The sequence below is a fragment of the Cucurbita pepo genome, chromosome LG19, assembly GCF_002806865.2.
Source record: "Cucurbita pepo subsp. pepo cultivar mu-cu-16 chromosome LG19, ASM280686v2, whole genome shotgun sequence".
NCBI classification, from domain to species: domain Eukaryota; kingdom Viridiplantae; phylum Streptophyta; class Magnoliopsida; order Cucurbitales; family Cucurbitaceae; genus Cucurbita; species Cucurbita pepo.
This window is the reverse complement of record NC_036656.1, coordinates 5,246,942-5,270,461: the sequence shown is the minus strand read 5'-3', so window position 1 is coordinate 5,270,461 and position 23,520 is coordinate 5,246,942. Positions and strand designations below refer to the sequence as shown.

Sequence of the window (23,520 nt, the reverse complement as noted above, 5' to 3'; positions counted from 1 at the left end):
TGTAACTTATCTCTTAATACATACAAAGAGGAGAAGAAAAAACAGGAAGTAAATAAGATATCAATCAATAATTATTTATTCCATTCTTTGATCTACTAGGTCGAGAATATACTTGGTTTTATTTTATGCTGAATATTTATCATAGTTCACAATATTTGAGTACTTTTCAATCAAGTCTAGTTTAAACATTTTCAATTCAACCTCTTATGTTTTAAGATTTTCAATTCAATTCTCCTCGTTGATGACAAATTTGCATGACAAATTTACATGACAAATACTAAGTTTCTTCTTTTAAGGCCTAGAGGAACTAAAAACTATGTTCTTAGTTGTCATTTTCCACCCAAATTTCCGTCCGTGGTACAAGTTTATCATCAACCAATATTAATATTTACGTACAATGAAGGATTAAATTAGAAAAATAAATAAAACATAAACTAAATTAAACAAGTTAAAACAATAGAAGAAAACACACAAAGATAGAAGGACAAACCTTTTATGCTATTTGGTCGGGGACAGGGGAGGGAGGGAGGGATCAAATGTTAATAATGTTAAAACTCATTTTATCAGAGTAAACGATGAGGTCGAGATTTTTGAACTATGCATCGTGTGTAGTAAATAATAACGCTCAATAGTCCTCTATCTGATCTCTGATCCATTTCGTAGCCACCCATTTCTGCCCTTTGATCACAGGACAGCTTCCATGAAGTGATGTCTACAAAAGCATCCAATAAATGAGATATTCAGACAAGCATCGTTTTTAGGAACAGGAAAACGCTAAAACAAAGTAGCACCATTTAATGTAATACTAATCATCATCCCTGAAAAAGTACATGATGCTTCTGAATTACAAAGCAGGAAATAACTCAAAGCTCAAACATGAAAAGAACACGAAACAATAAATTGCCCACAGAAAACGTTTTTGAAGAGAATTGCTGGCACATTATAAACACCTTCATGCTTTCAAATGCAACGATATGCATGATGGAGTTTATAGTTTCAAAAGGTTTTTATGTATTTATTCATTTCTTAGTCAACACAAATTCAAATATTTGTAGTTTAATGAGAAAAAAAAAAAACAATTATTCATTTCTTAGCCATTACAAATTCAAAGACTCAGTCGTTTCAATGAGAAAATAAAAACATTTATTGCTTATTTTTTAAAAAATTAATATTTCTGTATTTCCTACATAAGATGAGTTGCAACATCTCCTGAATGTGTCAGCAGGGGCAGCACCAAAACGTAAACTATTACTAATAATAAATAATTTGAAATGTTAATGGGATATTAGCAGTGGCAAAATTGTAATTTCTTGAGAATCGGTTAAGTCAGTACCGTACGATATCAGTTCGTAGTTTTGAAATAGGTTACTGTTCTTTGTTGCAAACATGTTCACTTTTTTTCATGGCAAAACTAGGCTCCTACTTGCAAATCAAGAAGTTCCATGCTTGTTCAAGCATGCATGCTCCTCCTCGTTACCTCATTCATTTTTTTGTTGAATGATAAAAATCCCACATCCGCTAATTTAGGGAATGATTATGGGTTTATAAACAAATAATACTCTCTCTATCTGCTAATTTAGGGAATGATCATGAGTTCATAAATAAAGAATACTCTCTCCATCGGCTAATTTAGGGAATGATCATGGATTTATAAATAAAGAATACTCTCTCCATCGGCTAATTTAGGGAATGATCATGGGTTTATAAATAAAGAATACTCTCTCCATTGGTATGAGGCATTTTGGGAAGCCCAAAGCAAAGCCATGAAAGCTTATTCTCAAAGTGGACAATATCATACCATTGTGGAGAGTCGTGTTCGTCTAACATGGTATCAGAGTCATGCCCTAAACTTAGTCGAACAAAGGACTCCAAAAAGAAAAATGAGTCAAGCCTCCTCGAAGGTACGAAGGCAGTAAAAAATGGCTAAGACTCCAAAGGAGTCGAGCCTCGATTAAGGGGAGGCGTGCTTTGTTCGAGGAGAGGTGTTGGATGATGAAAATCCCACATCGACTAATTTAGGGAATGATCATGGATTTATAAACAAAGAATACTCTCTCCATTGGTACGAGGCCTTTTGGGAAGCTCAAAGCAAAACTATGAGAACTTATTCTCAAAGTACACAATATCATACCATTGTGGAGAGTCGTGTTCGTCTAACATTTTCAACATTACACATTAATAATCCATAGAGCATTCAATTAAAAACCACCATGTCCAAGCAACAGAGGATAGGAGTAGGAACACTAACCGGATCGATAGTACCATTTGGGAAAACAGAATAAAACAGAAGTCCATCACCTTGGCGTGGCTTCACTTTCAAACCAATACATCTTTGGTACTTATAGGTTCCATCCATATTTAAGCCGTTCTGCCAACCAAACAGAATAAATGTTCTTATTGGAATCATATTCAGAAAATGACTGGATGTAAGAAAATGTCAAGAAAAAGGCCGCATCGTTCATGTGGTATTATGGTCTTACCTGAAATGGAAACATGGTTTCTCCACCTTCTTCAACATCAGTCAAGTACAACAAGAAGGAAGCTACCTGAATTTAGCAACATGCATTCCACACAATCAACTTTTAGCACTGTTACTATCAGAATTGTTATTAAATTGCATTTGAGAACAACCACTGGAAATGACATGCAGTAGCTTATGCTTGCATCTAACCCCCAATGATTGTATACATCTGTGAATTTGTACGTGCAATGAACAAAGGAAAAGCTGATAATATCTACTTCGTACCCTTTGGCTCCTCTGTGGCCCGTATTCAGAAGGATTGAAAGAATCATAATGAGCATTATACTTCTGCCCAATCTCATAACGCAAGATATTAAATGCCTGAAACACACAATCCATAATCCATTTAAAAATATCTGGGAAACTAGAAGTTTGATACCTTTTACAGACGCAACAAAGCATCATCAACATACAAAACCAAATGAAAATGACTGTACTATATTATATAATGGAGCATTATTATACAACAAAAATCTACAAACAAAAGAAAGAAAGGAACATAGATATAGAGCTTCGGGTGCATCAAATGGATAGCATACAATGCTCAATTATCAGGTCTCCGGTTACCTGTTATTATTATGGACCTTGGTCTTTTATCAAAAAAAAAATGTGAAGAGGATCCTCTTTGAGTTTCAGGCTTTCATTCTCAGACAAGAAATAAAAAGTTCAAGAAATTTTTAATATCAGCTTAGAATAACCAACAAAATCTCACTCAAACGGACACATAGTAGATTTACCTAAAGCCCATCAATGACTATGAGAAATGGATGGCCAAGATCCCACATCAAGCATTAAATTTTAGATGGAAATTTAACAAAGGTCAAGTATTAGTTGAGCCTTCTTAAAATAAAAAATAAATAATAAAAAATAAATTTTGAGAAGGCTCGACTACTACAAATAAAGATGGAAATAATAAGCAAGTTAGAAAATAACATTAGAGGTAACTTCATAGCGACCAAGTTAAGAAATGACAATAGAGGTGAATGCACAGTAACTTGCCAATGGTTTCATTTTCTCCAAGGGATTGAAAGAGTTCGATCAACAACACTTCCCATCAAATTTCCATGCAAAATATATTCTGGATTCTAGAGCAAAATACCTCTCAAAGCTAACTCTTACGGACAATATACCAATAGAATTCTACTATCATAATACCTCTCCATGCGACCTTGGAAGCATAGTTGCCCTTGCAATTTTTTCCTCAATGGCATCCAGAGTCCCACTTTCATCTTCGGAAGCGCTAATGAAAACACCAGAACTGCTTGGAACACAGAGAGAGGGTCAAATTGAAAATGTAATCAGGCATCTTTACAATATTCTGTATTCCTATAACCAAAGTCCAACCAGGAACTTGGATGATCATGTATTCCTGATAACGGAGCCTTCAATTCCTAACAGTAAATAGTAGAACTTGTCCATTTTCACCCATAACCTTGGCTAACTCCGACGTTCTGCCTGATTAACTTGTACTTGTAACAATTGCAAAATGCGATTAAAAAAATAATGGAAGGATGAATATTTGTTTTAGAATTGAATCAATTCCATTGATAACATAGAATGACAAAAGTACAAGCAAATCCCCTAAACCAACGCCTAGGAGTCAACAGGAACTCCAATCAACAATTATAGGTGAGAGTGACCAGAGAGTCGAACTGAAAAGGAGAAACAAAAAAGAAAGAAGGTACAATTATGCTGAAATTTTTAAATCTCAATACATAACTTTGCAGCCATAATAAATCACATCTTTAAACAGAAGCTTATAATTGGGAATAGAGGAAGAACCCGATGTTGAGGCAGTTCAAAGAACAGTGGATGAGAAAATTAAAAATAAAACCAGAATGTCTATCCTAGAGAATGCGAGTATAACTCATACTAATTCCACATATACTTTCAGGAAACAACCATCCTCATTTGAAATCCCCATAGTCTAACCGCATTAACTCGTTGAATCACGTCATCGAGCATTTTTGTTAACTCCATGCAACTAAAAGATAATTAATGAAGTCATGTGAACCAATACATGCAGCAGAAGATACCTTGTTCGGGCTCCTTTCGTACTCTCATCCGTTTCTCCCTTACGTAGAGCCAAGGCAGATGGCTTAAGCGCCGGTCTCGCCATATTAACTATGCTTTGGCATTGCTCAGGGGTTGCAAACTTCGGAAAATGTAGTGCGCGAGGTCGCCAGCTCAAGAGCTACATTTAGGAAAACCTTAATTGGACATGCAATAATTGAAACAAATAAATAACGACTACTGAATGTCGAATAACCAGTCGCAAGATTCGTCCGCCAATCAAGTTATCTTTCACATAAATACATGATAAACCTAACAAGAACAACTCATTCGGAGTAACAATGCGGGGAAACTAACATACCAGTGGGAAAATAAGAGATAAAACCGAACGGAGAGCACCTGAAATGGAATCGAAGAAATGGAATCGTCGCCGGTTTCTCCCGAGGTCATCAAATCGAACTCGCTATGATCGCTGACCGATTGAAGCAACCTCGGTCCCGGCCTATCGTCATCTACATCCTGCTTATTCGTCGGATAACAATGATATATCAAAAAAAAAAAAAATATATAAGCATTAAAGAGACGAAATCTAATAGCGATTACAAACTTGAAGCACGCGGATCAACCTGAGAGAGAAGAGAAGAACCGAAGAATACAGCGAGGAAACAAAAAAGGCATAAAATGAAGATAAATACTGGCAAGCCTAGCTTCGATCTGAAGCTCCAATTACTTTTCCCGTTATTGCATTTCATCTTCTTTTCCTTAGAATGGAATCACCGATCTCTTCCTTGTTCCTCCTATTTTCCGATTACGGATGCATATGGACAAGTTGGACGGGCTTCGCGCTTCGACACTTAAATCAACAAAACAAAGGTTAAAAAGGTCTTTTCGGTCGTCGAAAGTTATGTGCATGGCGGGAAGACACACCCAGATCATACACATTGAAACATTTAATGGATTAATTAATAACGTTGATGGTTATTTCTTAGTTATGTCGGTTCAAGATGACGTACACCTCTTGTTTTTTCTTTTTCCTTTTCCTTTTTTTGGCAAGCCTAAAATAATATTGTTTTCCCATGTGTTAGCATGTTTAGTTGCACATCATCAATTTCAATCTTTAAAATCTATAAATCAATATTATAAACGAAATATATTTACGTTATTTTAAATGTCACAATGACAAATCTAAATTATTATTTTCTAGGAATATTATAAAATTAAATATGATCATATGACAATAATCTCTAACTCCTAAAATCTATCAACAATTACCTCTATCTCTAAAAGGCATAATTAGATTGTTAACTCATAAAATCTATCAACAATTACTTCAATTATGCTTCTCTTTATAAAAGAAAAGGGGTAAATAAATAATTTTACGCTTATTTATTTTAAAAAATGGGGGTAAATAAATCATTTTATCCTTCTGGGGAAAATAAATTAGCTTTGAGAAACATGATATGGAACAAATTAACTTTAGTCGAACACTAAATTTACAGATTAACCATCTCAAAGTATACCTAAATGGGAAGTAGTCCACGCGGTCGGTGCAAGACACGTGTCAACGGAAGGTACCAGAAAGTACAGGTGGAGTATAAACGTGTCAAAAAATAAGACCTTCCGAAATCGTACTATCCCACGTTAAAAATGGAAACCAAGAGGAAGGATAAGCTCATTGGGATTCAAGATAATGGATAAGCGCGAGGCCGATCAGCCGAAGCGGCAACAACCGGAAAGGAAGAGCGGAAGTGAAGAGGAGAGATTGGAGGGTATTCCGCTGGAGACCAGTCCGTACGTGAATTACAAGGACTTGGAAGATTACAAAAACCAAGCCTACGGAGCCCAAGGCCATCTCGAGCCCAAACCCAGCCGCGGTGGCGGCGGTGGCTCCACCGACGCTCCCACTCTCTCCGGCGACGCCGTTTCGTCGGTGATCAACCGCCAAGGAGTGCCCTAAAATCAACGTGCCGCCGTAATTAATTTTCTTCATGTATTAGTAGAACATCTGCGTTTGGTTATTGTCTCCTACAAGTTGGCAAAATAATAAATTTAGTGGAAAAATTGTGACTGTTTCAATTCTTTTAAGGCGCTGAGAATGGAGGATAGCTAACTCGACAAGATATTACTACTCTCGATCGGTTGGAATTTTCACCATTACATGATCATGAGATAGAGGCGTTGGGGATGGACAATGGGTATAGTCAAAATGAAGCCAGTGAAACCAACAGCATATAGAAAACCATAGCATAGTAATGGGCATAAGATCCAGCCCGTGGGTCAAGTTTCAAACTTTCTGGAGTCTTTGAAGAACCTCCACTTGGCTAAAGATATCACAACTGCATAAATTAGCTGGCGAATCAAGGTTGTGATTTACCTACATGGGATGAAGTAAATATGAATCTTGACGTAAAAATCTTGATGAAAACAAGTATATAGAGGATCGAGAGCATTTAAAGCAATCTTTAGTAACCGAGTGCTCATGTTTCAAACTAATATCTGTTCATATGAAGTGGCTGATAGCAACCTAGCTAGCCATCATTTGATCAGGCGAAGTATTCCAAAGCACACAGATCAAGGTGTAATAGCCAGAACTTTAGTTGTGATGGCAGTAACACAATACTCGGCCAGAACCTACTCAAATGAGGTTCCCCAGACAATCTGGCAAAGAAAGGGTCTATGGAAGGACTCCACATAATGACACAAAGCAAAATCCATTTAGAAGAAAGTGTACACAGAGCATGGGACAGCACACGTTCTCTCCTCTGTTCTATATTAGGCATCTTTTCCGGTAGATTCTGATTTACCCTTCCAGCCATTTTAGTTATGAAGAGTAGTATACTCTTTTGGATATTGAAGACTGTTTAATTGTTTCTAGCATCATGGAAGTGGCTGCTGTATTTAAAGCAAGTATGGGACAACACACCTTCGCTGATTCAGACAGAAGAATCTATCCTTCGGTGCGAACCATCACAATGCAAAGACTTCTATCACCTAAATTTAGCTTTTTGAAAGATCCAATTCTAGATCTTAACTTTGCCTTCCTAAATGTTACACCCTAACAAAGGAGAACCTCCTATCTTCAGTTTAGAAAAAAATGGTCACCACAATAACATAGGAGATAAAGCCAAAACAAAATGGGACATAGAAAACAGGAAAGATGGGCAAGTAGCTAAAGTTTCATGAGTCTCAAAAATTCTTCCAAAAACATAATTGATGCCAGCCAAATTATAGAACGAGTGGGAAATAGAACGATAGAACTTTTTTTCAAAGTTCTTTTTTTAAAACTAAACTTTAGAACTTTTTTTCAAAGTTCTTTTTTTAAACTAAACTTGGAAAAAAAAAAAACTTGAAAGAGAAGCACGAAATGGAAAGTCTAAAAAGATCAATATTTACTAGCGGAAATGGAAAGTCCAAAAAGATCTAGCGGGGGAGGCTATTGTCTGCAAAATAAGTATTACAATTCCTATCTATTTACAATTCCTATCAGAGTTCAAATCACCTAGACCACCTCTTCACAAAATGCAAAATAAGTATTACAATTCCTATCAGAGTTCAACTCACCTAGACCACCTCTTCACAAAATGGAAATCTGAAACACCGTGCATATTTCGGTGGATTAAACAATAGCTTAATGCAAATCAAACCTTACAGAAACTTCTTTAAGAACACCTCGCAAGGGGAAATTGCTTTCTTGGATGTCGTGAATAGGGAAAATATTTTATCAATGGTTAATGAGATCCATTGAGAATCCACTAATGCCTCACTCGTTTAAAAATATCAAGGCCGCCTTTCAAGTTTTAAAGCTATTGTTTTCACAATAGCAATTAGAAAGAAGTTAAATCCGGAATACGCCAATACAAAAATGCCAGCCTAGTCAGAACCAATAAACCAAACTGCTTAAGATGGAGGCTTAAAGAACTTCCCGATAGCCTAAACCCACTCATATTTATTTTTCTAAAAAAGAAAACTATCTGAAGCTCTGTTTTTTTTTTTTTTTTTTTTTTTTNTTTAGTTGAGTTCATTTTTGTAGCCTTCAATTAGAGTTTACTTCAGTATAAGTATGCTGTAACTATTCTAAATCTTTTGTAGTTGTCAACGCGGAGAGTTATTTATTTTTTCTTTTTTTTCTGTCATGCGTTTGAATAATACCTAGTCGTTGTACCCAATTTTTCTACACCTTTTTCCAATACAACATACACCATAAAGCAAAATACAACTAAGATGGAAATAATCTAGTTGACAAGCTCAGTAAGTCGAGCATACCATGCCCAGATGTCAAAATAATCCAAAATTTTCTCCGGTGGATAGAGTGGATACATCATTCCTTTGCATAGAATTTACGCTAGCATCTTTAAATTTCACTAGATAAGAACTAAAATGTCATGCTTTGGATAAGCAACTCAATTTTGAAGTACTAATTGAATCAGTGAATGAAAATGAGGATAAATCACTTAATGGTGTCTTTCCAGGGATATTTAATTGAAACTATAAAGACATTCCCAGTCCCATATCCCCTAAGGTCTTCTGCAATGCAGAATTGAAGAATAATCTTGGAAAAACGCATGAAACTGTTAATAAAATAAACATCGGTAGGTTTCACGTTCAAACGATCGATAAATATTTACAAAGAATCAAACGCATACTTGAGTGTTTTAAAAAAAAAATGTTGCATTACTTATTCCCAATTTAATTACCCCTATACGATCCAAAAACAAAAATGATGCATTCATGTAAGAATAAATTCCATACTCCGATTACGTGATTGAAACTCATTTTTTTGTTATTTTCCTAAACAGAAAACAACAAAAACCACAAAATTTTGCCTACAAACCCAGAAGTAAAAAACACTTGTTCAATAGTTATGTCAAAAGGGGAACCTGGCTCGTAAATCTTCCATTCAATCATCGTCCTCCCGCTTCTTTGGCTTCCTGTAGTTCTCTTCGATGTGTTGGGCCATCAGAATCCCAGTATTGGCGAGCTTCCTGATGTTGGGAACACTGTAATTTTGAGCCACGTAAATGCCAAACACCGTTCCCACTATAAAGGAGAAGCTACTTCTGATAAAGCCCATCGGCGTCTCTCTTTCGCCGGAGCCTGAAATTATCGTCAAGTGGAAAAACGATAGAAATTGGTGTTTTAGGGCACTCAATTAATCAGCTCAGCCAAATAAACTTGCACGCTCTCCCCTCGTCGGCGCACTCAAACTCTCAAATTAGGGTTCATAGCTTGCAATCGCCCGTCTTCAGTCTCGATCTCTTACCCTTCCACTCTGCGTTCGTCGATCTCTCTCTCGCTCACCCTCTCGCGTTCTTCGTCGTCAGTCTCTCTCCCTCCCTAAATGTTTTCCCTTTGGAAAAAGGCCCATTTTAAAATTTTAAATATCTTTTATGCCCTTATAAGTCTTTAAATTCTTAAAGTGCAACGCCCGAATGAAAAATATATTTTTATAATCATTATGTTATTAAATTGATGATGTTGGAAATTTAGTATGAGTAAATTATATTTAATATGATATAATTAAGTTTTTTAAATTTTAGATCAGATATTTTCAATTGAAGTCCCAAATCAGTTAGATTATAGTTTAAATTTTAAAAGTCTACATTTACTTCAAAAAAAAAAAAAAAAAAAAAAAATTTATGATAATTTGAAATTATTTTTGAAATATTTTCTTAAAAAATATATATATATATATATATTTTTAGAACTAGTATGGGTGAATTAACCAATAATACTCGAGCCTTTTGAAATGATTGACCATATAACAAAATATTTCTTATTGAAACTCAAATGTAAAAAAAAAACATTAAATATTTTTGTACGATTTAATTCAAACGGCATAAATGAAATATAAAATTAAAACTTAAATTGGTATATAGTTGAAGCTTCTAAAAAACCTAAATGATCTTAACGAAAAGATTCGATCGAAAAATGGAGGGGATGACTTCAATCATGGCGGAAAGGGAGTGAACAGTGTTAGAAATCGCGGACCCATGATCATTCCTTAAATTAGCCCCTCCCAACCGTCGTCCCTTTGAACAAAGTACAACATAGAACCTCTCCTAATACCATGTTAAGAATAACGAACCTTTACAATAGTATGATATTGTATACTTTAAGCATAATCTCTCAAAGTAATAATTTATGTTCAAATTAGTTGTTTTTTTTAATATTTCCGAATTAGATTAGTGAATAAAATAATAAATTTCATTATTTAACAAATTATAACAAAGTTATCGAAAAGAAATTATGACAGAACTTCATTAAAAAATGTTAAATTATTAAAGAAAAAATTGGAGACTTTTAGAAAGATTAAGTTGTGTCGTGTATTGTTGGCCAAAAAAACTAATCAAAATTCAAAACCTTTCTTCTTTTATTTTTTTTTTTAAGAAAAACAAAACTGTAGGGCATGTTGTCGTTTTTCCAGTACACGTCACCGCATTCAACCAATAGTATCACGGCAAGGCGTTTGACCACACGTGTGAAACGCACGTACATTAGCGGCAAGTGAACACCGTTCTTCAATGGATATATCCTCCACGCCGTTTCCGAGAGTCTCAGTTTCTTCACGCTTCCCGTTTCCAGCTCGATACAGGTCGACTATGGACGTTCCGATCATCCCATTCCACACTTCTCCTTGAAGAGCTAAGAGAGGGGGAGGGGGACTGGTTGATTCAAAAGAACTGCATATACAAGAATAGAATTCGCCATCGGCTGATCTCGACGAAGTTTCCTACGTCGAGCTGAATTAATGGCTCCGGCCATCTCCGAGAGAGTCGAACTCGCTAAGTTCTGTCGCTCAAAGGACTGGTCTAAGGCAATCAGAGTCCTCGACTCGCTCATAACCAAGTCCTGCACCGTTCAAGACATATGGTCTTGTTCTATTCTTGCCCACTTGACTTGCTGTCTTTCGATTTTTGTTATTTTTTTAAAGGACTGCCGAGTTGATTCAAGCCTAATTATCGAGATAACGGTTTTGCAGCAATAGAGCATTCTGCTACAGCCAATTGGAGCTGCACAAGCATGTAATTAAGGACTGCGATAGAGCGCTTCAGCTGGATCCCTCGCTTCTTCAAGCTTATGTGCTCAAAGGTACTTATTGCATTAGCTCGTTTATCTTTTGATTTTGAGCTGATTCTGATAATTCAATTATTGATAAGATAAAAATTGTAGCCGTATCCTTCATTCTTACGCTCCCGAAACTCACTGGAATGTCGATTTGAGGTCCTTGGATTTGGATTTTAGTAGTTCTTTTCCTTTATTTCTTATTCCTAACGAGTGAACGAGGACAAGAGTTGAAGTTGAAGAGATTAACAACTAGACGAGGCATGAACCATGGGTCTTCCGGATGTACACTGCAGCATCCGGTGACAAAAATTGTATAGCAGCGTAGGGCCGGGGGGCTTGGGGTGGGGGGTTCCTTAGTTTTGTGCATTTCATAGGGCGATGTTGTGTTCCCAACTTTGAGGGATCTTATAATTAATGTGTTAAGAGTTGCAAAAGATTTGTTGGTGTAGCATACCTTTGGCTTTACTAAATTCCACTAAAACGCGTTGCTGCTCTGGAACGATACTGGATAAAGAGTACTTAAATATTATTGGAAATTATTCTTTTTTCCGTATCTTGAAAAGGAGCTATGATTTTTGAATAACTCACACGGGGAGTTCACTTAGGATTTTTTGTTGTTAACTTTTCGAAATAAAAGTATTTGTAGATTTATTGACAAATTTGTGAGCTGAGTTTGAGATTCTTGTTGTTTAGGTCGTGCATACTTTTCCTTGGGAAAGAAAGGGGACGCTCTTTCCGTTTGGGAGAGTGGCTACCAGTATGCTCTATGTCAATCTGCAGACCTGAAGCAATTGCTAGAACTGGAAGATCTTTTGACAAAAGAAAAACAAGACAAAAACAATGTGGAAAATGGAGAAGTGGAGTCGGGATTTTCAACCGTCGTTCTTGAATCAGAAGTTACACCTGCTAACAGAAAATTGAGTGAAACAAATAATAATGAAGATAAATTAATGGAACATCCTGATTTCTACATGAATCCAAGTGATGCGTCTGAAGTTTGCAGCAGATCAAGTGACAATCTTTCTATATTTGAAGGCGGAAGCGAAGAAATTGGTCAGAACAGTAACATTAACTGTGAAAGCAATGGGCGTAGTGACTATGATGATGCTTCCAAATTGCATGATTTAAGAAGTGATATATCTGAATTTTCTAGTAAGTCCAAAGTTACGGCTTTTCATAGCAACAAATCAAGTGATTCCAATTGACATTTTAAGTAAGCCAAGTAAAATTGCAGATATACAAGGCAATATAAGTGATGAAGCCAAGAGAACTAAGAAATTCCCTGTTGCTAAAGTTTCAAAGACAAAGTCAATACGTGTAGACTTCCGACTATCAAGAGGCATAGCTGAGGTACACATACTATATACTTCTACTTCATGTTACGTGTTTTAGAAATTAAATATTCTCTAGACCGACATTCTAATCTTTGGCAGGTCAATGAAGGGAAGTATGCTATCGCTATTTCTATCTTTGACCAGGTAATATCTGTTTCTTAGTGCATGGTTCTTTCTTCTCCTTTCACGATTTGTTATGTCTAGTTGATAGCAAATGGGTGGGTAGGAGGATAAGCCTAACTGTCAACTTCTGGAGAATGTTAAGGGTCATTTTAGTTTTCCACAGATATTGAAGGAAGATCCTAGTTATCCTGAGGCATTAATTGGAAGAGGAACAGCTTATGCATTCCAAAGAGAGCTTGACGCTGCTATCGGTGATTTTACAAAGGTACGTGGATGATAAGATATGAAAGGGAAATATAATTAATTGACAATTTTTTTGTTAATCTAATTAAATATCAGGCTTTAGAATCAAACCCATTTGCTGGTGAGGCATGGAAACGAAGAGGGCAGGCTCGGGCCGCATTAGGAGCATCTGCTGAGGTAAGTTCAATATAAACGTTTGATTGTATGTCTTGGTCAACAATTCTTGGATAAAAGCAAGTGTGAACGAAGTTGCAAGAGAGAACGCCACAACCATTGGATAAAAGCACATCGTTCTTGGCAACAATATTTTGATCCCCATCACACCTCTGCATGAAAAATTTGCTCATCTTAAACTCTTGTCTATGATTTTTCCCCCCCTATGAGATCTCTAATAGTTCAGAAACTTTAAAAAGGGATCTAACATGTAACCACAAAGACCCAATTCAGGATGCTTTATCAAATGAATTTAGCCCTCGTTCTTCCCTAACTGTCCTATAATTTTTAAGTGGAAAATTCACGGCCATATACTTGTGCAACCTTTGATCATTTTGTTTCAATATTTTAAAAATAAACCTTTTTATTGAAGCAACCATATTTTAGTTAAATGCAGATTTTGGGAATGTACAGTATACTTTATAGTGAAGAAAATTAACCTGAAATAGGCTAAATGTATTAAGTTTTACCTTAAACTTTCAATTTCATCGGATGGAACCTTGAGCTTCGGTAAGTTTTTTTTTTTTTTTTGCCGTTTTTTACTCTAAAGTTCAATAAGTATGAAAGTTTATATTTGATGTCTTACTTTTGTTTGATAAATTACTGAAAAGATATTTTCATGTGCATTCTATGAATTATAATCATGTCTAAACGATACTAGAGTTGGATTTTTGTTGAACATGTGGGCTCTGGGAGAATCAATGGTCAATCTTGTTCATTGATTGGACTTATTTTTGTGCCAAACTTGATTTTTGTTGAAATAGTTTAAGGGGATTTACTTTGCTTTTTGCTAAATTTTTAGTAGGTGAATACAGTGAGAAATTAATTGTAGGTAATAATTGCAACACTTATCTAAAGCTAGAGTTCAATTTGACAAAATAGAAAGTTTTGGGTGAAAATTGTTAGTACACTTGCTAAATTCAATGGTAAAAATATATTCTTTTTCCCTATTATTTATTATAAATTTTTATGATTGAGCATTTGGAGCTTAGCTTCAATTAGATTGTGCTCCCAAGCAATATCTCCTTAAATTGCTTACAATCTCTTGCGTGTTGCTATATGTTTGATTCACATTAATTTGTTTATAATTCCTTCTTGATTTAGGCAATTGAAGATTTAACTAAGGCACTGGAGCTTGAGCCAAATTCTGCAGATATTTTACATGAAAGGGGTAATTTATCTAACTCGTTCTTTACATCACTTCGTTTTTTCAGTTTGTAAAACTCTGTTCCTTGTTCATCTGAGTTTTTATCACTTGAATGCAGGAATCGTTAATTTCAAGTTCAAGGACTTCTACGCTGCTGTGGAGGACTTGTCTGAATGTCTGAAGGTGGATGGGTGTAATACATCTGCATACACATACTTGGTGAGTTTCTTACTTGCCTGGTTTTAATGATATCGGAGTCTGGCATATATTCACGTACTTTCTTCTGGGAAAAATCCTTACGGTCTCTAAGCAGTAAATTTGGTTTCCAGGGCTTGGCATTGTCTTCAATTGGTGATTACAAAGGGGCTGAGGAGGCACACTTGAAATCAATTCAATTAGATAGAAATTTCCTCGAGGCATGGGGCCATCTAATTCAGGTACTGATAATTAACTACGGATCTATTTGATAACGTTTTCATTTCTTATTTTTTGTTTATGTATCAAATTTTCTAAGAAATAGACTTGTTTGATAATTTATATCGTGTCTTCTTTCTAATTTTTTAATAACATTTCTAAAAATAGAGTAAAATTTCAGAAACTATAAAATGTAGTTTCTACCTTTTTCCTTCCTACGCGCTTCCCTTGGTTGGCTTTTGTGTGCTTTCACTCCCCTTCTCTGACGTGGGTTCTATGCCCACATTAATGATATTTGGTTGGTATTTTGGTTTATTTTTTACAACAAAATCAAAAGGTCAAGTTATCTATTATTTCATGTTGCAAAGTCCATGAAGTTCTTTACCTTCTCAGCAATATATCCTTCTATTCAGATGTTGTAAGTCCAAGTATTCTTTTCATGTTCGAACGCTTGAGCTAGCTATCAATAAGCCCTCTATAAATCCAAAAAATCTTACACGGTTCACCAATCATATACATATTCTTTTGTTTATCACTGTTGCCTTCCTAAAAGGTAGCATGTAAATACTAAAGCTGTTTCCTTGTGGTCTCTGAATTCGAAGGCCTTCCTAGTCTAATTTATATTCCTTCTAGTTAAAAATAAAGAAAAAACCATGCAATCTAGCTACTACGGGGACATGTTTTAGTCACCTGAGCACGTCATATATATTTGTTTTATGCACGCTACAAGCACTCTGATCAATGTTTGTAATGCCATTTGAAATTGTAAGAGCGAACAGTTTCCTTTCGCGTTGCAATTTGGATTATTTTTTTATTATTTGCATGTTCTCTGCTTCCCTGCCCTTCTTTTTGTCAATCTATTAGGGAGCTAGAAAGTATGTTAATTGTGATACTTAATTATATAGTTCTATCAAGATTTGGCAAACACAACAAAGGCTTTGGAATGTCTTCATCAAGTTCTTCAGATGGACAGCACGTTAGTTTTGTTCCTTGTTCCATTCTAACCATGCTTTTTTACTGTTCATCAATATTTAGCTTGTTTATTTTCACGAGTACCCTTTGCAGAGTATTGTTTTGTGAAGGAGGAACCATATAAAAATTATAATGTCTAATGGATAGGTTTGTCAAAGCATATCATTTGTGCGGGCTATTGTATCATGGGATAGGGGAACACAGGTATATGTTCTGCTCACGTCTTTTTATAAATTTTTTGAATTGATGTGATATAGTTTTTTTTCCCTTCATTTTCTTTTTTCAGTTTGAGAGAGTTCTTTTTGGATGGGAACATTTGTTGTTTTGAGAGAGGATGAAAAACCTCTTTCATCAAGGACAATCAAAGAGTACAAAAAGATCAAGCAAACATGGGCTTGCAAAGAAAAAAAGTAACCAAAAAAAAAAAAAAAAAAAAAAAAAAAAAAAAAAAAAAAAAANCAGGGATAAAGAAAAACACGCACACCCACACATAAAAGGCTGCAACTAATATCTTAAAAAACCTTAAGATTCAGAGAGAGGTCAAATTCCCAAGACCTTCTTAATCCTCCAATTCCTTTCGAACAAGGTATTTCATGAAACTGTCAGGAGAGCACTTGCCACTAAAAAAAACGTTTCCTTTCTTTTGGAAAGTAGGATGAAGAAAAACTTTTCCCAGCATGGCGTGACAAGAATTTCTTGAAACCAATTCACTCTAAAAGCCAAGAAAACCTCCATTTCCTTGCAGATGAACACCTCAAAAATGATGATCAAGGTCCTCTAAGGTTTGCTTGTAGGAAACACACCTCTAAGACCCAAACACGGAGGAGGAAAACATGGATGGGCTCCTTAGTGTTAATTCTTTCTAACGCTGCCAAAAACATGGATGGGCTCCTTAGTGTTAATTCTTTCTAACGCTGCCAAACTTTCTGTTGGACATGGACCCGACCTTCCCGAGTAAAGTTTCTTGTAAATTTCCCTAAGGTAAGCCTCCCACCATACAGATGAATTTAGAGGAATCTCTGAATTTAGGGCAAGCCTCCCACCATTTTGAAAAAAAAGGACCTTTTATGAGGTGGGAAGATGCTTTTGGTCAGACCTTAAATGTAAGTTTCGTTCAAGGCCTTATCCACTATATATACGCTTTCATAAAATTCATCAAACACCTTAAGCAAGTCGAACATAGTAATATCCCTAATTTTGTGGGGAAAAGGCATGCCTCTTATGACCCCTTGAAGTTGAAAAACACTCATCTTCCCTATTGTAAAGGCGTTTTCAAACAATACCTCACCCTAATACTTATTAACTGCCAATCTAATCCTCAAGCAAAATCCCTCTCCCTATACCTTGAAGGTCCGTAGATTCTTATGATACACCACCCCATTGCTGCTTCTGACTAACAAATAAAGAGGCTGTTGGTCCTCTGCTAAAAGGTTTTCCCCGAGAAAACTGATTGGAAGGAGAAAAGATTGAAGGGAAGATTAAGAGCAACAAAGTTCCAAAAAGAAAATTACAATTTGATGCACGTATGATTTTTATTGGAGTTCGTGAAGATGCAGCAAATAATGGATTGTGATTTTTAATTTGAGTTCATTTCCGATTTGATTTTCTATAGGAATGCTATGCATAGGGTTAAAGCTTCATGAAATTAAACGTTGTTATATACAAGATTGATAATAATATGCAGTTTGAGTCTATTTTATTTGAGTACTTGGGTTCTTACTAATACATTACAAATTTGTAGAGTTTGTTATGTGATAACTTGAAATTTCTGGAAATTGAGAACTAATGACATGTTGTAAGAATGTCCAGTCATCATGTTACTCTAATTTGCCTAGTTCACACATGCAGAAAGGCTATCAAGGAATTATCTATTGGGTTGAACATTGAGAATTCCAACATTGAGTGTTTGTATTTGCGAGCTTCCTGCTACCATGCTATTGGAGAATATGGGTTAGCGGTACAATAATGAATTTCGTTGACCATTTCATCTTTTAAAAGTATTTTCAACGATCTTGCCATTTTGTCTTACTCGGTGTGCTATTTATGGCAGGTCAAGGACTATGATGCTACCTTGGATTTGGATCTAGATTCCATGGACAAATTTATGCTTCAATGCCTAGCATTCTATCAGGTTAATTTCTGGATGACTCTACGGATGTCAACTCTTCCCAGAATTTGTATGATCACATTGTAGAAATAGGTGGTGATCTCTTGTTTTCTTCCTAGTGAATAGGAAAAGGGTGAGAGAGTTATTGGTTTGAAAAGATTATAAAGAATTAGGCACCCATGATATGCAATTTCAATTTTATAAGCAAGGGTTCCTTTATTCTCACTTAGGATATGAGTAGAACGGGGCTGAGACGGACATTAATGCGAACATTACCGTAGAACCTTTTTCTCTTGCTTCACGAAGTATAGCCAGCTCGGGTCTTTGATTACTTACAGATTAAATGCTCTGTTTATTTTATTTATGGTGCAGATTTGCAGTTTGAAGTTTAGACTGCATGATTTGCTCATAACTGTTTTTATACTTTCAGTGAAAACTTGTATATCAATATTTTGCAATTGACTGATCATTTAATTTGCGTTAAAATGTGTCAATATCTGAAGGTTTATATTGAATATATTAAGGTTTTTACTTTTCTAGCTTTTTATTTTACAAGAAACAAAACTTCTCATTGATTGTGTATAATTTTTGTTTGTTTTCACTCATTGCAGAAGGAAATTGCTCTATACACAGCATCTAAAAGCAATAGTGATTTTTGTTGGTTTTCTATTGATGGGGATATTGATCCACTCTTCAAGGTGCAGTTCCTTTGGAAATATATTTGGTTATTTTATTGTACCGTATTATTTCTCCTTATCTTCTTGTGATGCCTACGAGCATTGTCTCATTGTCCACTTCAGTACATTGAAGCTTCAATTAAAAAGGAAAAAAAAAAAAAATCTCAAAAGGAGTTATTTGATTCCAATGCAATTACTGTAATTATATTCATGTACTTTTCCGTCAAAAACTATAAACTTAGGGAAGGGTCAAGATGATATTTTGCTCTCATTCGTTTGTTTTATAATTTACCTGAAACCACTAGTCAAAACAGCTCCTTTTTATCTTTCTCTCGAATGATACTCGTACTTTTTATCCTTCTAATTACTTTTAAATTTCCATCTGTAGGGAGGAAATTGTTGTTTAAAATTGGATTGAGGTCATGATCGATTATTATCGTTTGTTTGTTTCTACTTTAATTTGGGATAGGTTGGAAAAATACATTTACCAGGTCCAGACACCAAATTTTAATTATCCCTATATATTTATTAAATATTTGTATGAAGTTAATTTTAAACTAATAAAGAAAAAGTCTTCTCTATTTGACATTAAAATATATGCTTGTTAATACTGATTTTGGATTCTACGCATCTGTGCTTTCCAGATTTGAAACAATTTCTTAACTCATGTGGTGATTGTGTAATATTTTTTAATATTAGGAGTATTGGTTCAAACGATTGCACCCGAAGGATGTTTGCGAAAAGGTTTTCAGACAACCTCCAATACGCGAGCCTTTAAAGAAGGGTAGAGTTAGAAAGCAAGACCACGGGATGACAAAGCAGAAGATATCACTTCTATTGGCTGCTGATAATATTGGGAGAAAAATCCAGTATGATTGTCCTGGGTTCTTGTCAAATCGGCGTCAGGTGATTCAGTGTCTAATAATTTGAAAATTATGTGAACATCTCCTACAGCATGTCTGATACTCCTTCCTATTCCACTAAATTTATCTTTTGCTGATTGCTAAATTACAATAGCATAATTTACCATTGTTTAGTGTTTCTTGAAAGCTCTGCATATCGAATATAGCAGATCTTTATTTTGTATTGTGTTATCTTCATGTTTCACACTTTCACTCATTTTGATTAGTATTTAGTAAGATTTGACTAACCATAGAATAAGTAGCTGCGGAAAAATTTTAATCTTGAAGTGGGATAACATATTACATTAAAATTTAGAAGGTAATCTCACTCATTTCAGAAGTAAAATACTAAATTTCAAAATTAGTTTCACTTGTATTCACCTAGTTGCTCATGTGCATATATCTTTTCGTTATTATGATCTGTATCGTGCATTCTGCACAATTTCCGCTCCCAACATCATCCCTTCTTTGTGCATGTATTTTCTCTGGAATAATTAAAAGAGTCTCTTGTTCTAAAGAAGTACTGAATCTGATCTTTCTGTTTACCAGCATCGCATGGCAGGATTAGCTGCCATTGATGTTGCTCAAAGGATTTCAAGAACTTGGCGTTCGCTGCAAGCAGAATGGAAATGTTCCAATAAAAACACAACCAAGTATGGTAAAAGAGCTCGGAGAAGAGAAAGGCCAAGTATATCCAGCCAGAATAGAGGTGGTGCTGGTTGTAGTACTAGTGGCTTTTCAGAAACATCATCTTCAAGTAGCCATCTGGAAGATAGATTACCTGGTCATAATTTTATTTCATGGCAAGATATTTACTCTTTAGCTGTCAAGTGGAGACAAATTTCCGAACCCTGTGATCCTGTTTTGTGGATTAATAAACTAAGGTATTTCTCATCAAATGAAGTCCTATTAGACCTTGTTCGTCGTTTCTTTGCGCTCAATGAACAATATTTTATTTTAGTGACAAGAAAAAAAAAATCCTGTTTTGTTGTGTGATTGTGGGACCTGACATTGTTATAGCACAGTCTAAATTTTGGGTGTTTGGTTATTTTAGTGAAGAGTTCAATTCTGGATTTGGATCTCATACATCTATGATTCTTGGGCAAGCAAAAGTGGTTCGGTACTTCCCAAATTTTGAGAGGTAAAAATAAAATAATGGTTTCTTCATGCAAATATTGATGGGCTTGCTCTAATCATTGTTGACCCCACAGGACACTAGAAGCCGCAAAAACGGTCATTAAGCATAAATCCTTTGTGTACAACAAGTCAGACATGATGGTGGACCTGAGTGGTGATGGAAAATTACAAGATGTGAGTTTTTTTGTGTTAATTTAGTGTGGAAGATTATCAAATTGCTCAACGGATTCTCTGATTATATCACAGTTTTTCTTAACTGAATTTTAGCAGAATCCAGCGAATATTTTCTTACATCTCATTTGTATGATATAATATGTTCATATGTAAATTTCTGCTGTCATGAGTTTAGAACCAGTTTTCTGTTCAGGCTGGTATACAAAAATATACAAAAGTTCATTAATACAAAATTCTTTAAAACGGATGCACCGAAAGGAAGAACGTTTCTGCCTCGTCAAATTACAAACGTGAGTAATGTCCATTTATTGCAGATTATGGAAGCAAAGTCGTGCTCTGATCTTTATAAAGTGGTTGGTGAGGATTTTTGGTTGGCTACGTGGTGCAACAGTACTGCTTTCGAGGGGTAATCTAATCTGCAACCATTGCCTTGAGCTCTTTAAATGTCTTCTAATGCCTATTTTCTGTTGTTTCATTCTTGTTTCAGGAAGCAACTTGAAGGGACGAGGATTACACTAGCAAAGACGTAAATTAACCATGTCTTTGCTGCTTTATTTTGCAATTTTTATGATTTATGTTTATCTTCTTCTAACCTTTTCCCTCTCCAATATAATTATTTCAGGGGAGAACGTGGATTTGATTTTGCAATCAGAAGTCCATGTACAGCTTCTAGATGGGAAGAATTTGATGCAGAGATGACGACAGCATGGGAAGTATGTTACTTATAGACCTCTTGTATGTGCCTGTTTTCGTTGATGTACCTGATGATCGGAACCGATCAGAGAAATTCTGAATTTCTTAGGATGGGAAAAATATTGCAAAATGGGTATAGTTCTAGGTAATTGTAGATTGCAAAATGAGTGAATTTTCTTTGAGCTTCTTAAGTGCAACCCTCAAAAGCCTCAAAGCTTCTTTAGAGCAATTGGATTCAACCAATTTCACGACTTCGGGAAAATCATTTTCCCTTCAACCAAGTCTTTATGAGCCGAACGTTCGTTAGGGATGGTTTATAGATCAGCAAATTACTTTACTGATTATCGTAGCCATGGTTTTGTATGGTCATCGAGAGCAACCAACAGACAAGCCACATTTTGAGTCAGATGCTCCATTACATCCTCCCCTTATTCTTCTGAGCCTTCTCCTTCGATCATTGGAATTAAATTTATTAGCATCTGGGCCTCTGATTTCTATCTAGCTACAAACACTACATGTTGAAAGCCAATATTCTTTTTTTGTTTTCAGTAATGAGTTAAAGTCTAATATTCTCACGACTTCATTTTTTCAGACAATATGCAATGCTTATTGCGGAGAAAACTATGGCTCTATGGATTTTAGCACTCTAGAAAGTGTGAGGGATGCAATCCTAAGGATGAGCTATTACTGGTACAGTATTTCTACAGTTGTGGTACTAATTCTATTGCTAATTCAGCAGGGTTCTTTATTAAACTCAAATGCATTTTAGGTACAATTTTATGCCACTCTCAAGGGGCTCTGCGGCTGTTGGATTTGTTGTTTTGCTTGGACTGCTTCTTGCAGCTAACATGGAGTTCTGTGGGAACATTCCACGAGGACTGCAAGTGGATTGGGAAGCCTTGTTGAATTTCGATCCAAATTGTTTTGTTGATTCTGTGAAGAGTTGGTTGTATCCATCTCTCAAGATGACTACATCGTGGAAAGAATTTCCAGATGTCGCATCAACCTTTAAAACAACGGGATCAGTTGTTTCTGCTTTGAGTTCTTATGATGATTGAGCTCCTCTAGATTTAATTAAGGTGAGTTAGAATAAATCTGCAGTAGCATGTGGATATGTTTGTTTATTTCCGCCTTCTGAAAGGTTAAGGTATCTGAAGCATGTTCTAGATATGTTAGTTTGAAACATCTCATCCTGTTTCTAAATGCATCTATTCTGAGCAGTACTCTAATTTGTAAGATTTCTGACCAGATTTGACAATGATGCAGGTTAGCCGATGTGATTTTGTAATTTAGACTCGTTTCTCTTGGAATTTAATCAACCGTACCTTCTGCATCAATGAAGTGGACACATGGCTGGCAAGCACACAGGCATCTGTTGCCAAAGCTGAAAGCACATACACAAATTTGGTCGTTAACCCCAACAACAGTATAAAATTCTGAACTCTCTCTCTCTCTCTCTCTCTCTCTCTCTCTCTGAGTTTCCCTTCATTTGTCTATGTAAAATTCATTATATTAACTAAAATTTTCTGTTGATAATAAAATATCCAGCTGTATTCATGTATAAGCATGTTGTTTCAATCTTCGTATTCTGGTGTCTGCTTGCTATTGCTTGGTAGAACTTTATAGGTATAGTCAAGAAAAAGGATAATTCCATAATAGAAAATTTAGGCTATGTGAGATCCTACGACGATTAGAGAGAGTAACGAGTGCCAATGAAGTTGTTGAGCCTCGAAGGAGGGTGGATTGTGAGATCCCACGTCGGTTGGAGAGGGGAACGAAATATTC

General features: G+C 35.6%; 4 protein-coding genes across 9 annotated transcripts; 2 read left to right on the top strand and 2 right to left on the bottom strand.

Annotated features, from left to right (window-relative positions):
* Positions 1 to 410: 410 nt before the first annotated feature.
* On the bottom strand, positions 411 to 5,375 carry LOC111781907 (probable prolyl 4-hydroxylase 9). The gene is made up of 8 exons (XM_023662640.1): positions 5,161 to 5,375; positions 4,934 to 5,053; positions 4,558 to 4,715; positions 3,677 to 3,779; positions 2,747 to 2,842; positions 2,481 to 2,546; positions 2,249 to 2,368; positions 411 to 712 (listed from the first exon to the last, which is right to left on the bottom strand). Exons 1-8 carry the CDS (start codon positions 5,284 to 5,286, stop codon positions 626 to 628), a joined length of 876 nt encoding a protein of 291 aa, XP_023518408.1. The 5' UTR covers positions 5,287 to 5,375; the 3' UTR covers positions 411 to 625.
* Positions 5,376 to 5,977: 602 nt separating this feature from the next.
* On the top strand, positions 5,978 to 6,613 carry LOC111782271. Its single transcript, XM_023663118.1, has one exon. The coding sequence runs from the start codon at positions 6,225 to 6,227 to the stop codon at positions 6,489 to 6,491; it is 267 nt and encodes an 88-aa protein (XP_023518886.1). The 5' UTR covers positions 5,978 to 6,224; the 3' UTR covers positions 6,492 to 6,613.
* On the bottom strand, positions 6,520 to 9,884 carry LOC111782272. Of its 6 annotated transcripts, none has more exons than XR_002813080.1 (3): positions 9,410 to 9,884; positions 6,646 to 6,905; positions 6,520 to 6,559 (listed from the first exon to the last, which is right to left on the bottom strand). XR_002813080.1 is itself a non-coding variant. In XM_023663120.1 (2 exons), the coding sequence occupies exon 1, from the start codon at positions 9,603 to 9,605 to the stop codon at positions 9,432 to 9,434; it is 174 nt and encodes a 57-aa protein (XP_023518888.1). In that variant the 5' UTR covers positions 9,606 to 9,884; the 3' UTR covers positions 6,520 to 6,559; positions 9,412 to 9,431. The 6 variants fall into 6 exon arrangements, 2 of the variants coding, with proteins under 2 accessions (XP_023518888.1, XP_023518887.1); XR_002813082.1 differs by having other exon boundaries at positions 6,687 to 6,905; XR_002813083.1 differs by having other exon boundaries at positions 6,693 to 6,905.
* A 1,201-nt stretch (positions 9,885 to 11,085) lies between these two features.
* Positions 11,086 to 23,313, top strand: LOC111781524 (suppressor of RPS4-RLD 1). Its single transcript, XM_023662172.1, has 25 exons — positions 11,086 to 11,404; positions 11,514 to 11,623; positions 12,293 to 12,751; positions 12,834 to 12,949; positions 13,033 to 13,077; positions 13,220 to 13,321; positions 13,396 to 13,476; positions 14,617 to 14,683; positions 14,778 to 14,878; positions 14,989 to 15,096; positions 15,979 to 16,049; positions 16,193 to 16,249; positions 17,894 to 18,002; positions 18,096 to 18,176; positions 18,764 to 18,850; positions 19,529 to 19,735; positions 20,281 to 20,615; positions 20,786 to 20,872; positions 20,943 to 21,042; positions 21,357 to 21,448; positions 21,530 to 21,568; positions 21,665 to 21,755; positions 22,328 to 22,425; positions 22,505 to 22,814; positions 23,002 to 23,313. Exons 1-24 carry the CDS (start codon positions 11,283 to 11,285, stop codon positions 22,791 to 22,793), a joined length of 3,054 nt encoding a protein of 1,017 aa, XP_023517940.1. The 5' UTR covers positions 11,086 to 11,282; the 3' UTR covers positions 22,794 to 22,814; positions 23,002 to 23,313.
* The last annotated feature ends 207 nt before the right edge of the window (positions 23,314 to 23,520 follow it).